The sequence below is a fragment of the Kogia breviceps genome, chromosome 8 (assembly GCF_026419965.1).
Source record: "Kogia breviceps isolate mKogBre1 chromosome 8, mKogBre1 haplotype 1, whole genome shotgun sequence".
NCBI classification, from domain to species: Eukaryota; Metazoa; Chordata; class Mammalia; order Artiodactyla; family Physeteridae; genus Kogia; species Kogia breviceps.
In genome coordinates, this window is record NC_081317.1 from 90,273,638 (window position 1) to 90,288,704 (window position 15,067).

General features: G+C 41.4%; 1 protein-coding gene across 26 annotated transcripts in view; it reads right to left on the minus strand.

The window, feature by feature from the left end:
* The window catches only part of FBXO10 (F-box protein 10), an 85,985-nt gene that overhangs the window by 40,803 nt on the left and 30,115 nt on the right, over positions 1-15,067 (minus strand). For 24 of the 26 annotated variants that reach the window (XM_067039719.1, XM_067039721.1, XM_067039725.1 and 21 more), the window contains one exon: positions 1,653-2,243. In XM_067039719.1, coding sequence (XP_066895820.1) covers positions 1,653-2,240 — 588 coding nt within the window. In that variant the 5' untranslated portion in view covers positions 2,241-2,243. The remainder of the gene's footprint in view (positions 1-1,652; positions 2,244-15,067) is intronic. The other 2 variants (XM_067039732.1, XM_067039730.1) reach the window with 1 other exon arrangement.

A 15,067-nucleotide genomic window follows, 5' to 3' on the forward strand; every position in this document is an offset into this window, starting at 1 on the left:
TTTTGCGTTTTTCAGGAAAGGTCATCCTAGCCCCTTGTCCTGCTTTTAGTTAAAAGACAAGCATGGGGCTTCCCTGGTGGCGCAATGGTTGAGAGTCCACCTGCCGATGCAGGGGACACGGGTTTGCGCCTGGGTCCAGGAAGATCCCACATGCCACGGAACGGCTAGGCCCGTGTGCCATGGCTGTTGAGCCTGCACGTCCGGAGCCTGTGCTCCGCAACGCGAGAGGCCACGATGGTGAGAAGCCCGTGTACCGCAAAAAAAAAAAAAAAAAAAAAAAAAAAAAGACAAGCATGGACTGAGTACTAATATATGCCAATCACTAAGCCAGATGGTGGGCTGGGCTACAAAGAAGTCTACGGCCAGGACCCACCCCTTGAGGATCTGCAGCTGCACCTGTGAGGGGGAAGTGGAGGCTGAAGAATAAATGACTATGAAATGTGGAAGGTATGGAAAATAACCGTTCTTCCAGATCTGCAGATGAGCACAGAAGGACCCCATCGGTTCTTCTGAAACGTTCTAAGTAGCAAACAGCCTTTTAAGCTTCCAGGGAATGCAGAACAATGTAATTTCAAAAGTGGTTAGACTCAAAGGCCTGGATTTGAGTTCTAACCTCACTAATTATCCACTTGAGAAAGTTACTCAGCATCTCTGAGCCTCAGTGTCCTCCATCTGCAAAATGGGGACACACCTACTCTGTCTACCACAACTGTTTGTTGTGGGGATCAAACGAGGCCACAAATGGAAAGTCACCTATCTTATGATTACAGGCTTTGGACCCTACCTCTGTCCCTTACAAAGTCTGAGACTCTTGTTGAGGCTCCATTTCCTCATCAATAAAGCCAGCTGACACTATCCATCTTAATCATGGCTGTAAAGCACGTGGCTGGCACACAGTAAGTGCATCATAAGTGATTGGTGGCATAATGATTATTACGAACGTGAGAGACAATTTGGTTGTTATTGGTAGAATAGTGGCAATATAATTTTTGTTGACTAGGTACAAAATCCATGTATCACAATCAGTTTTCTAGGCAATGCAGCTCCTGGCAGTCTACAGCTATTAGCTCTAGACTGTTCTGCCAGAAGCTACCAACATCCCAACACATGCTTGTCTTTGAAAACAACTGCTCTGTTCCTAGAAGGAATGTGTTCTCCTGATATTTCCTGACCCTCTCTCCAGTCACCCTTGGCAAAAGCCCGACCTTCCATGACCCTCTGCAGAGTGGGGCTAATGTGCTGAAGGTCACTGGCCTGCAGAGCCCCCCTCTTTGGTCATCTCTCTGGGAACGCTGCCTGTTCTCTGCTTCCGGTCACCATGTGGTATGCTCCTGGAACCTGGCTGCTCTACCTGTGGCCCCAGTTGGTCCAGGTTGGAAAAGAAGAAGTACAAAGCAATTTTAGCCTCCAGTGCAAGGCTCATTTTTTAACGTACAGCTTTTTCAGGAATAAAGCAGAATGTTGATCTCTAATGATCCCTGTGCCTCTTTCTCAACTGGTGCAGAACTCAGAGGAGTGTGTTATAGGACTAATGACTGAACTCTCTCTCTTTTTTAATCCCAACAAAAAAAAAAGGGTTACAAACCCACTGAGAAGAGGCCAAGGCCCAGTGTCAGGCTGGGAGAGGCTATCCATCTGAGGTAGACACCCACCTTAAACATGAAGGGTGAGAACCAGGCTGGCATGAAGACGAGGTTGCACAGGCGTGTGGTTGAGCACTGCTGGTCAATGCTGGCTAGCAGGGCCACTTCGCCCAACTTCCCGTGGCCTACGATCTCCACGGGCACCTTCAAGATAATTTCACCTTGCTCTTCATGCAGACCTGGGAACAGCAGGATTCGGTCAAATAGGCTGGACATGGCCAGGGCACTGCCTAGGCTGTGAAACTCATGGCCTGGCCCGACACTCAGGGTACGACGTGTCCTCCTCCGGCGAAATAAAGAAAAGCACACAGAGGTCTCCAAGATCGCGGCATTCTTGGTCCACATCTTGGAGGCAAGGTAATGCTGCTTGAAGGCCTCCCTCCAAGACTCAGGTTCCACATCAGGCTGGTTGGGCCAGTTGGGGTGGCGGCACTTGGTGTAGCCCAGATACAGCTGCCGCCAGCGAGTCCTATCAAGACTGAGGATCAGTTCATACCAGGCCCTGCACACTAGGCTGCAACGGCCCAGGTCAGGAAGGGGCAGGTAGCCTAAGATCATGCGCCACAGCTCCAGGGGGAGGCTGCCAGCCTCCATCATCACCTGGGAGACAGACACAGAACAAAAGAGGTTTTTGTCTACGCTGCTTACAGTCCGCCTTCTTAAAATATCCCCTGCCTTCTGACCCCAGGAGTGAATAGGCACCTAGGCCCAGCCAATCACAGGACTCCACCCACTGAGTCAGAATCCTTCCCTGGGATTTTTCTACCTGCAAATCAGCAGGGAAAACTTTCTTTTCTCTTAAAGACACTATAAGGATATGACCCTGGAACTGCTGGCAGCCGTGTTCCCTACCTTATGGATAAAACCTCGTGTTACCAAAGCCAAGGAGAAATGAGGAGATGAAAGATGAAAATTGAAAAAGAAAGAAACATAGTGAGTATGTGTGTATGTGCCCTGGTGGTATGATTCCGTATTCTTGAAGATGCCCTGGAATCTTCAGTTTTCCTTCAAGTCTGTGAGGTACCTCAATGGCCTTCTAATAAATTCTCTTTCTGCTTAAGCTGGTTTGATTTCAATTTCTGTAACTTGTAGCTAAGAGTTTGGACTAATACAGAGGAAACCCACTTTTGGCTGTTACTGTCCTAGAGCTGTCTCTCCTCATCACAGATCAAATCCTTATGGGAGGCAACCTCAGGAAAACTGCTGCTGAGGTTTTCGGTCCTGGCTCTGCCAATGGTTACTGACATAACCTTAGTGTCCCAAGCATCTACTGGGCTAACTGCCCAACCATTTGCTCCCATGACTTTTTGGGGGAAAATACCCCTCCCCCCACCAACAGTTTACACCACTTGCTTATAGAGGTAGGGCTTTCCGCAGCCGTGTGTGTGGAATAACACTAGCCAGACCCCTGGCTGCAAATGACTGGACTCTGGATGGCTCCACTGGGCCACTGAGATCTTCAGGGGAACGTGAGTTGCAATTCTAGAATCAGATTGACTTCTTTCCTGAACAGAGGGGAATGAATGGCTTGTTTCCTAACCTATAAACTCAGGAATAGTTGTTGATGACCATTTTCTCTGGGGGCAGGGGAGGGTGGAAGCAGAAGAAGCTGGTCTGCATTGAGAGGAGGATGAATGAGAGATACAGAAAAAAGCAGAGAAAAGGGCAGAAACAAGGGGCATCCCAGTGTTTCTCCAGCACTGCAGGTCACAGCTCCAGTCTACTCTCAAAGCTCAGCTCCATCCTTGCCTTTTGAATCCCTTCAGCTACCTCTGTACTCTTCTAGCAAATTCTCCTTTTTGCCTAAGCTGGCTTCACTGCATTTCTGTTGTTTACACCTTGTTTAAGCTCTCTCATTTATCAGTAGTTTACCCACTTAAAAAACAAGGCGGCTGAATTAGATGACCTAGAGCAACTTCCAAGTCTGAACCCTGTAAGGTCTCTAGACAACTAGAAACTAAAACCGGAAACAGGGCCAACTCCATCACTGACTTTAATAATCAAGTTGTCCACCTCTCCAGGGCCTTAGTTTTCCCCTCAACTTTATAAAAATGATGATCAAACTTGTCAGCCATTAGCCCCAAGAAGGCTAAAAACACAGATGTGTGATTACATCTGATAGAAATTCTGAGCCTCCTCCACACAGGTATGGCTTTAACTCTACAGATTAGTATCAGAGCCCAGATATGCAGGTTCTTCCATCATGATCACCCAGTGAGACTTTATGAAGTTCTCAGCAGCACTGGAGAAGAGCTGGCTCTGGAATGGTAAGCATGATGTAGAGAGGAAAAAGGCTGGGCTCCTGATACTGCAACTCCCCCAGGCGAACGCAATTTTACTCACGGTGGTTTCTGTGACACCCGTGTCTCCTGTTCCTCATCCCTTCTTTAGCCACACCTTCCCAGCCTTTTAAGGAGAAGAATGTTCTTCTATCCCTTCTCTAACTATTCTCTAGCTAAGTGATCACATTCATTCCCTTGATTTCAACTACCAGTGTAAATTCAGGACCTCAAAACCTGAATTTCCAGCCCCAGCTGTCTCTTTCAAGCCATACATGAACACCCAATTGCTGGCCAGACGTTTCTACCTGAATGTTCCACAGACACTTAAAACTCAGCATCGTATCTAAAATGGAACCTCACCTTCCAATTTAGGCCATGACAGAATTCTCAGAACTGGATTCTCCCGCCTGCCACAAATGAGGCAACAGAATACATGCTCTCAGGCACTGAATAGCAAGCCACACAGGACTGTGATCTTAGAGAGCAAAGGAACAGGAGGAGAGTGCATGACTGCTCCAGCTGTCATCTTGGGGTGCCTTCTCATTGTAAGGTAGGGAGATGGAGCCCAGGCAGAGTGATAAATCTACCGAGCAGGCAGATATGAGTTCTGGGCTGAAGTGGCTGAAATCTGCGAGGCAGGGTATTCCAGAGGGAGTGAGCGACAGAGTGGGGGTGGGTTTGGCGGGCAGTTTCTTGGCTGAAAGCTGGACCACACATGTACAGGATGGGACTTCCACAGACCTAGTAGAAATTGCCTTCTCTGGGGTAAGTGGTGATACCTGAGATCAGGCAGAGCTGGGAGATCATGGAATTCCACCCAGAATATGGAGCATTCATACTGAGACTCAAAAAGGATGTGCCATGGGAATAAATTCAAATTGGAAGAATAAAGTCAAGCTTCATAGGATCAAAGGGTTCTGCCAGTAACTTATGCCTGCTAGAATGAAATTTAACAGTCCTAAAAAAAAAAAAAAAAAAAAAAAAAGGACAACATAATCTAGACTCCCTCAACATGTCAGCTACAAGATACTGTGATGTTGGCATAAGAAAACTAGAGAGTCCTAAGACCCAGTTCCACCCACCAGTGGGCAGGCACCAGAAGCAAGAGCAGCTACAATTCTGCAGCCTGAGGAATGGAGGCCACAAACACAGAAAGTTACACAAAATGAGGTGGCAGAGGAATATGTCCCAGACGAAGGAACAAGATAAGACTCCAGAAGGACAACTAAGTGAACTGGAAATAGGCAATCTGCCTGAAAAAGAATTCAGAGTAATGATAGTAGAGGTGATCCAAGATCTCGGAAAAAGAGTGGAGGTACAGATTGAGAAGATACATGAAATGTTTAACAAAGAGTTAGAAGATTTAAAGAACAGAGATGAACAATATAATAACTGAAATGAAAAATACAGTAGAAGGAATCACTAGCAGAATAAATGAGGCAGAAGAACAAATAAGTGAGCTGGAAGACAGACTGGTGGAAATCACTGCTGCAGAACAGAATAAAGAAAAAAGAATGAAAAGAAATGAGGACAGTCTGAGAGAACTCTGGGACAACATTAAATGCACCAATATTCACATTATAGGGATCCCAGAAGGAGAGGAGAGAGAGAAAGGGCCTGAGAAAATATTTGAAAAGATAATAGTTGAAAACTTCCTTAACGTGGGAAAAGAAACACTCAACTTCAGGATGCGCAGAGAATCCCATAGGGGATAAACCCAAGGAGGAACATGCCAAGATACATACTATTCAAATTGACAAAAATTAAAGACAAAGAGAAAATATTAAAAGCAACAGAGAAAAAGCAACAAATAACATACATGGGAATCCCCATAAGGTTATCAGCTGATTTTTCAGCAGAAACTCTGCAGGCCAGAAGGGAGTGGCACGATATATTGAAAGTGATGAAAGGGGAAAACCTACAACCAAGAATACTCTACCCAGCAAGGCTCCCATTCAGATTCTAGGGAGAAATCAAAAGCTTTACAGACAAGCAAAAGCTAAGAGAATTCAGCACCACCAGACCAGCTTTACAACAAATGTTAAAGGAACTTCTCTAGATGGAAAAGAAAAGGCTACAACTAGAAACAAGAAAATTACGAATGGAAAAGCTCACCAGTAAAGGCAAACATACAGTTAAGGTAGGAAATCATCCACACACAAATATGATACTTAAACCAGTAATTTTGAGAGGAGGAGAATACAAATGCAGGATATTTGCAACACATTTGAAATTAAGAGATCAGCAACCTAAAACAATCATGCATATATATAGTCTGCTATACCAAAACCATGGTAACCGCAAACCAAACATCTACAATAGATACACACACAAAAGAAAGCAATCCAAGCACAACACTAAAGATCATCAAATCACAAGAGAAGAGAACAAAAGAGGAAGGGAAGAAAAAAAGACCCACAAAAACAAATCCCAAACAATTATCAAAATGGCAGTAAGAACATACATATTGATGATTACCTTAAATGTAAATGGATTAAATGCTCTAACCAAAAGACATAGACTGGCTGAATGGATACAAAAACAAGACCCGTATATATGCTGTCTACAAGAGACCCACTTCAGATATAGGGACACATACAGACAAAGTGAGGGGATGGAAAATGGTATTCCATGCAAATGGAAATCAAAAGAAAGCTGGAGTAGCAACACTCATGTCAGACAAAATAGACTTTAAAATAAAGGCTGGGGCTTCCCTGGTGGCGCAGTGGTTGAGAGTCCGCCTGCCGATGCAGGGCACACGGGTTCGTGCCCCGATCCGGGAAGATCCCACATGCCGCAGAGCGGCTGGGCCCGTGAGCCATGGCCGCTGAGCCTGCGTGTCCGGAGCCTGTGCTCCGCAACGGGAGAGGCCACAACAGTGAGAGGCCCGCATACCGCAAAAAAAAAAAAAAAAAGATCTGAAATAAAATAAAGGCTGTTACAACAGACAAAGAAGGAGGTTACATAATGATCAAGGGATCAATCCAAGAAGATATAACTGTAAATATATATGCACCCAACATAGGGGGACCTCAACATATAAGGCAAATGCTAACAGCCATAAAAGGAGAAATTGACAGTAACACAATAATAGTTGGGGACTTTAACACCCCACTTACATCAATGGACAGATCATCCAGAAAGAAAATCAATAAGGAAGGACAGGCCTTAAATGACACATTAGATCACATGCACTTAATTGATATTTATAGAACATTCCATCCGAAAGCAGCAGGATACACATTCTACTTAAGTGCACACAAAACATTCTCCAGGATAGATCACATGCTGGGCCATAAAGCAAGCCTTAGTAAATTTAAGAGAACTGAAATCATATCAAACATCTTTTCCAATCACAATGCTATGAGATTAGAAATCAACTACAAGAAAAAAACAGTAAAAAAAAAAAAAAAAAAAAAAAAAAAGCAGGGCTTCCCTGGTGGCGCAGTGGTTGAGAGTCCGCCTGCCGATGCGGGAGACGCGGGTTCGTGCCCCGGTCCGGGAGGATCCCACATGCCGCGGAGCGGCTGGGCCCGTGAGCCATGGCTGCTGGGCCTGCGCGTCCGGAGCCTGTGCTCCGCAGGGGGAGAGGCCACAACAGTGAGAGGCCCGCGTACCACACACACAAAAAAGCAAACATGTGGAGGCTAAACAGTATGTTACTAAACCACCAATGGATCACTGAAGAAATCAAAGAGGAAATTAAAAAATACCTAGAGACATATGAAAATGAAAACACAACAATCCAAAACCTATGGGATGCAACAAAAGCAGTTCAAATAGGGAAGGTTACAGCAATACAACCTTCCTCAGGAAACAAGAAAAATCTCAAATAAACAACCTAACCTTACACCTAAAGTATCTAGAGAAAGAATAACAAACAAAACCCAAAGATAGTAGAAGGAAAGAAACCATAAAGATCAGAGCAGAAATAAATGAAATGGAGGTGAAGAAAACAATAGAAAAGAACAAGCTGGTTCTTTGAAAAGATAAGCAAAATTAATAAACCTTCAGCTAGACTCATCAAGAAAAAAAGGTAGAGAGCTCAAATCAATAACATTAGAATGAAGAAGAAGTTACAACTGACACCACAGAAATACAAAGGATCATAAGAGACTACTACAAGCAACTATATGCCAATAAAATGGACAACCTGGAAGAAATGGACAAATTCTTAGAAAGGTACAATCTTCCAAGAATGAAGCAGGAAGAAATAGAAAATATGAACAGACCAATCACAAGTACTGATATTGAAACTGTGATTTAAAAACTTCCAACAAACAAAAGTCCAGGACCAGATGGCTTCACAGGTGAAGTCTATCAAACATTTAGAGAATAGTTAACAGCTATCCTTCTGGAACTATTCCAAAAAACTGCAGAGGAAGAAACACTCCCAAACCCATTCTATGAGGCCACCATCACTCAGATACCAAAACCAGACAAAGATAGCACAAAAAAGAAAATTACAGGCCAATATCACCGATGAACATAGAAGCAAAAATCTTTTCTTTTTTTTTTTTTTTTGCGGTACACAGGCCTCTCACTGTTGTGGCCTCTCCCGTTACAGAGCACAGGCTCCAGACGCGCAGGCTCAGCGGCCATGGCTCATGGGCCTAGCCACTCCATGTCATGTGGGATCTTCACGGACCGGGGCACGAACCCGTGTCCCCTGCATTGGCAGGCAGACTCTCAACCACTGCACCACCAGGGAAACCCTAGATGCAAAAATCTTTAACAAAATACTAGCAAAGCAAATTCAACAATACATTAAAAGGATCATACACCATGATCAAGTGGGATTTATCCCAGGGGAGCAAGGATTTTTCAATATCTGCAAATCAATCAATGTGATACACCACATTAACAGACTGAAGAATAAAAACCATATGATCATCTCAATAGATGCAGAAAAACTTCTGATAAAATTCAACACTGATTTATGATAAAAACTCTCCAGAAAGTGGGTATAGAGGGAAGCTACCTCAACATGACAAAGGCCATCTACAACAAACCCACAGCTAACATGGTACTCAACAGTGAAAAGCTGAAAGCATTTCCTCTAAGATCAGGAACAAGGTAAGGATGTACACTCTTGCCAATTTTATTCAAGATAGTTCTGGAAATCCTAGCCATGGCAATCAAAGAAAAAGAAATAAAAGGAATCCAAATTGAAAAAGAAGAAGTAAAACGGTCACTGTTTGCAGATGACATGATACTATACATAGAAAATCCTAAATATGTTACCAGAAGACTACTAGAGCTCATCAATAAATTCGGTAAAGTTGCAGGATACAAAACTAATGGACAGAAATCTCTTGCATTTCTATACACTGACAACAAAAGATCAGAAAGAGAAATTAAGGAAACAATCCTATTTACCATTGCATCAAAAAGAATAAAATACCTAGGAATAAACCTACCTAAGGAGACAAAAGACCTGAATACTATAAGATGCTGACGAAAAAATTCAAAGATGACACAGATGGAAAGATATACCATGTTCTTGGATTGGAAAAATCAATATTGTCAGAACGACTCTACTACCCAAGGCAATCTACAGTTTCAATGCAATCCCTATCAAATTACCAATGGCATTTTTCACAGAACTAGAACAAAAAATTTTTAAATTTGTATGTAAACACAAAAGACACCAAATAGCCAAAGCAATCCTAAGAAAGAAAAATGGAGCTGGAGGAATCAGGTTCCCTGATTTCAGACTATACTACAAAGCTACAGTAATCAAGACAGTATAATACCGGCACAAAAACAGAAATATAGATCAATGGAACAGTATAAAAAGCCCAGAAATAAACTCATGCACCTATGGTCAATTAATCTACAACAATGGATAAAAGACAGTCTCTTCAATAAATGGTGCTGGGAAAACTGGACAGGTACATGTAAAAGTATGAAATTAGAACATTCTCTAACACCATACAGAAAAACAAACTCAAAATGGATCAAAGACCTAAATGTAAGATTGGATACTATGAAACTCTTAGAGGAAAACATAGGCAGAACACTCTTTGATGTAAATTGCAACAATATCTTTTTGGATCCACCTTCTAGAGTAATGAAAATAAAAACAAAAATAAATAAATGGGACCTAATTAAACTTTAAAGCTTTGCACAGCAAAGGAAACGATAAACAAAATGAAAAGACAACCCACAGAATGGGAGAAAATATTTGCAAATGATGCAACCAACAAGGGATTGATCTCCAAAATATACAAACAGCTCAGGCAGCTCAATATAAAAACAAACAAACAAACAAATAAAAAATTTGGGCAGAAGATCTTAATGGACATTTCTCCAAAGAGGACATACAGATGGCCAAAAAGCACATGAAAAGATGTTCAACACTGCTAATTATTAGAAAAATACAAATCAAAACTACAATGAGGTAGCACCTCACACTGGTCAGAATGGCCATCACTGAAAAGTCTACAAACAATAAATGCTGGAAAGGGTGTGAAAAGCAAACCCTCTTACACTGTTGGTGGGAATGTAAACTGGTACAACCACTATGAAGAAGAGTATGGGGGTTCCTTAAAAAACTAAAAATAGAACTACCATATAATCCAGCAAGCCCACTCCTCGGCATATATCTAGAGAAAACCATAGTTCAAAAAGATACATGCACCCCAATGATCACTGCAGCACTATTTACAATTGCCAAGACATGGAAGCAACTTAAATGTCCATCCACAGAGGAACAGATAAAGAAGATGTGGTACATATATACAATGGAATATTACCTGGCCATAAAAAAGAATGAAATAATGCCATTTGCAGCAACATGGATGGACCTAGAGATTATCATACTAAGTGAAGTAAGTCAGACAGAGAAAGACAAATATCATATGATATCACTTATATGTGGAATCTAAAAAAAATGATACAAATGAACTTATTTATAAAACAGAAAGACTCACAGACTTCAGAAACAAACTTATGGTTACCAAAGGGGAAAGGTGGCAGAGGGGAGGGATAAATGTACATATACATTCTGTATATACACATTACTATATATAAAATAGATAATCAGCAAGGACCTGCTGAATAGCACTGAGAACTCAACTCAATATCCTGTAATAACCTATATGGGAAAAGAATCTGACAAAGAATGGACATATGCATATGTATAACTGAATCACTTTGCTGTACACCTAAAACTAATACAACATTGTAAATCAACTATACTCCAATACAAAATAAAAATGAAACTTAAAAAAAAAAAGAAAACTAGAGAATCCAGAAATAGATTTGTACGTATACTGGTCAACTGATTTCTCACAAAACGTCAATGCAATTCAGTGGATGGAGAAAAGCCTTTTCATCAAATGGTGCTGGAAAAATGATATCTGTATGGAAAAAAAAAAAGAACTTTTGCCTCATGCCTCACACCATACATGAAAAAGTAACTCAAGATTGATTATAGACATACACATAAAAACTAAATCTATAATGCTCCTAGAAGAAAATATAGGAAAATCCATTTGCAATCTTGGGGTAGGCAAAGATTTCTGAGAACACAAAAGGCATTAATCATTAAAAAAAACCTAGTAAATTGGTCTATCAAAATTAAAATTTTGTGTTTATCAAAAGATATCATTAGGAAAAGAGAATGATAGAACAGGGAATAATATTTGCAATACAACATATACAGGACAAAGGGCTTGAATCCAGGATATATTAAGAAATCCTACAACTGAGTAATAACAAAACCCAATAAAAAAACAGGCAAAGATTTGAATAGAAACTTCAAAAAGAAAAATGAACAGCCGATAAACTCATGAAGAGATGCTCAACATCATTAGTATTCATTATTACTCAATCTGTATTAAAACCATGATGATAAATGTGTGTTTCACACACACTAAAATGGCTAAAATGAAGAACACTGAAAGCATCAAAGATGTGAAGTAACCAGAATTCTCATACATTGTTGGTAGGAGTATTAAATACTAGAAGCACATTAGGAAACTGGCGATTTCTTCTGCAGTTAAACCATATACCTATCCCGGGACTTCCCTGGTGGTCCAGTGGTTAAGAATCCTTCTTGCAATGCAGGGGACACAGGTTCAATCCCCGGTCAGGGAAGTAAGATCCCACATGCCATGGGGCAACTAAGCCCACGCATCACAACTACAGAGCCCATGCGCTCTGGAGCCTGCAAGCCACAACTAGAGAGAAGCCCACTCACCACAACGAAGAGCCGGGGCACCACAACAAAAGATCCTGTGTGCCGCAACTAAGACCCAACACAGCCAAAAAGTAAATAAATAAATATTTTAAAAAACAAACAAATCATAAAAAAACCACATACCTATCCTGTAACCTAGAAATTCCACTCCTAGATATTTACCCAAGATAAATGAAAATGTGTATCTACGAAAGGACTGTTATAAGAATGTTTACAGCAGCTTTATTCCTAGTAGTAAAACAAACAGACAGAAAACTAGAAACAACCCAAATGTCCATCAACAGAAGAGTGGATAAACAAATAATGGTGTATTCGTACAATGGAATACTATTCAGCAATAAAAAGGGATGAACTGCTGATAACACACAACATGGATGAATTGCAAAAAGAATGTGCTAGGCAAAAGAAATTAGTCACAAAAGACTACATATTGTACGATTCCATTTAGGTGAAGTTCAAAAACAGATAAAATCATCTATGGTGATAAAAATCAGAACAGTGCTTGCCAATGGGGTAGGGATTGACTTGCAGGGGTCAAGAGGAAACTTTGGGAGTAAAGGAAAAGCTTTACAGCTTCACTGGTATGTGAGTTATATAGGTACATACATGTAAAAATCCTCACTGGACTGTATGCTTCCGTTCTGTGCATTTTATTGTGTGTAAACTTTGTCTCAAATTCAGGGAAACCTCCTTAATTTCTCTTCTGTCTCCTTCCCTCCCTCTCTCTCCCAGATAGCCTCTCAAGCCCTATGTTTCTGCCTCCTGAAGTACTCTCTAATTAGTCTTTGCTCTCTACCCTCTCTGTCACTGTGTTATTTCTGGCTTCACCATCTTTAGTCTGGATTACTAGAGTAGAGTCTTAACCGGTCTCTCTGGAACCACCCCTGCCTCCATCCAATCCATCTGACATTCAGCTGCCAGAGGAATCTTTCTAAAATATAAATCTGGTCTGGTCACTTAGTGTGAAATTCCTCAGTGGCCCCCCCATGGCTTCTAGGATAAAGTCTAGTACAGAAGACAGGTCATGAGCTTGTTTATTTCTCTGGCCTCATCCCTGACATTCTTCCCACCCTACCCTCACTCTCCCAATAATATCTCTACAGAGGGCCTTTCCTCATCCTCTCTCCTTAGATATGAAGTGCCTCTGTGGCTTCCAATGGCAACCTGAGAACAGCTCTATCACAGCCTCTTTGAAATGTAAAACAAGACAGAGGACACAAAGCAAATGTGTAGGTTAGCGAACTGATTTATAAGGCAAACATCTTGTTGACCACCTCCTAGGTCAAAAAACAATTTTGCCAGCCAGAAGCTTCCAGAAGCCTCTCCATGTGCCCCATTCCAATCCTGCCCCCCAGAGTAAACATTTTCCTCCTGAGTCTGTAGTAATCCCTTCCTTAGGTTTCTTTGTGGATCTATCACCTAAGCATGCATTCTTAGATAGTACAGTTTTAGTTTTGTCCTTAGGTTTTTAGCTTGATAAGTGTTTGATTCTCATTCCATCTACAGGTTCCCCTTCCATCCTTTTCTTTTCTTTACTACATATCTGTTGAAGAACTTGAACCATTTGACCAAAGTTTCTCAGTCTGGACTTGCCGACTGCGTATGTTCTCATGGGAGAGTTCACTTTTTTGCCCTGTCAGCTGATTTCCTGCGTATTGGCAGCTGGATCAGGGGCTAGACTAGACTCAGGTTCCATCCCTTTAGCAAGTCTACAAGTGGTGGTGTATCTTTTTATCAGGAGATGTTCACAAGTCTGGCTGTCGCTTTTTTGATGTCAGTGCCCACTGATGCCCAATGCCTAGACCCATTCATTTCCCTGGAGGTTAAAAAAACGGTGAAACTCCAAATGGATCATCTGGTTTTTATTTATTTGCTGAAATAAGTTTCAGCAAATAGGAGAGTCTTCTCTTCATCCATCATTTGGTTACCCAGAGGTACAGTCCACTTAGGAAAGACCAGCTTGACTCTTTCATTTCCCAGGTTTCAAGATGATGAATTTGTCCCGTTACACTTTGAAGGTAACCAATTTGGGTCTGTGTGTGCATGTGTGTGTGTGTTTAAACTATTATTATAAACACATGGATTTAAACATATTTTATGGCTTTCAAGTCTTTGAATTTGCTATTCTTCCTGAAGCTCAAATTGAGCCAGCTTTGGCATCGATTTAGTTCCTCAGTGCTTCTGGCACAACCTCAGTAATCTTTGATCGTTTCCTTGCTATGTGGTACTTCAAGATGTTTCTGGCTCACTTTTTACATTTCTTGCCCAGACATGGTATCAGACAATTCTCTAAGAAAGAATTTGTGTTTATTTTAAATTGAAATTTTTACTGAGATAATTGTAGGTCTGTATGAAATTGTAAGAAATAATAGAGATCTCTTGTATGCTTTGCCCAGTTACCCACAGTGGTAACATTTTGCAAAACTACAGCATAATAACACAACCAGCATAGTGACACTGATACAATCCACCACCTTATTCAGATTTCCTGTTTTACTTATACTCGTTTTTGTGTGTCTATATTATATTCCGTACAAGTTTTATCACCTGTGTAGGTTCATGTATCCACTATCCATAGTCAAGACACCAACAGTTCCAACACAAGGACCCCTCATACTACCCTTTCATAATCACACCTACCACCCTCCTGACTCCTCTTCCCATCCCTAATCCCTGACAACCATTAATTTGTCCTCCATTCTAAAATTGTGTCACTTAAAAATGTCATGTAAATGGAATCTTACAGTGTGTAAGGATGGGATTGGCTTTTTTCTCTCAGCATTATTCCTTGGAGATGCATTCAAGTCTGTGTATCACTAGTTTTGTTCCTTTAGAATGCTGAGTAGCATTCCACAGTGTTGATGCACCAGTGTACATTTGCAGAATTTTCACAAATGCATTCACACATCTAAGCCAAACCCCACCAATATAGAATA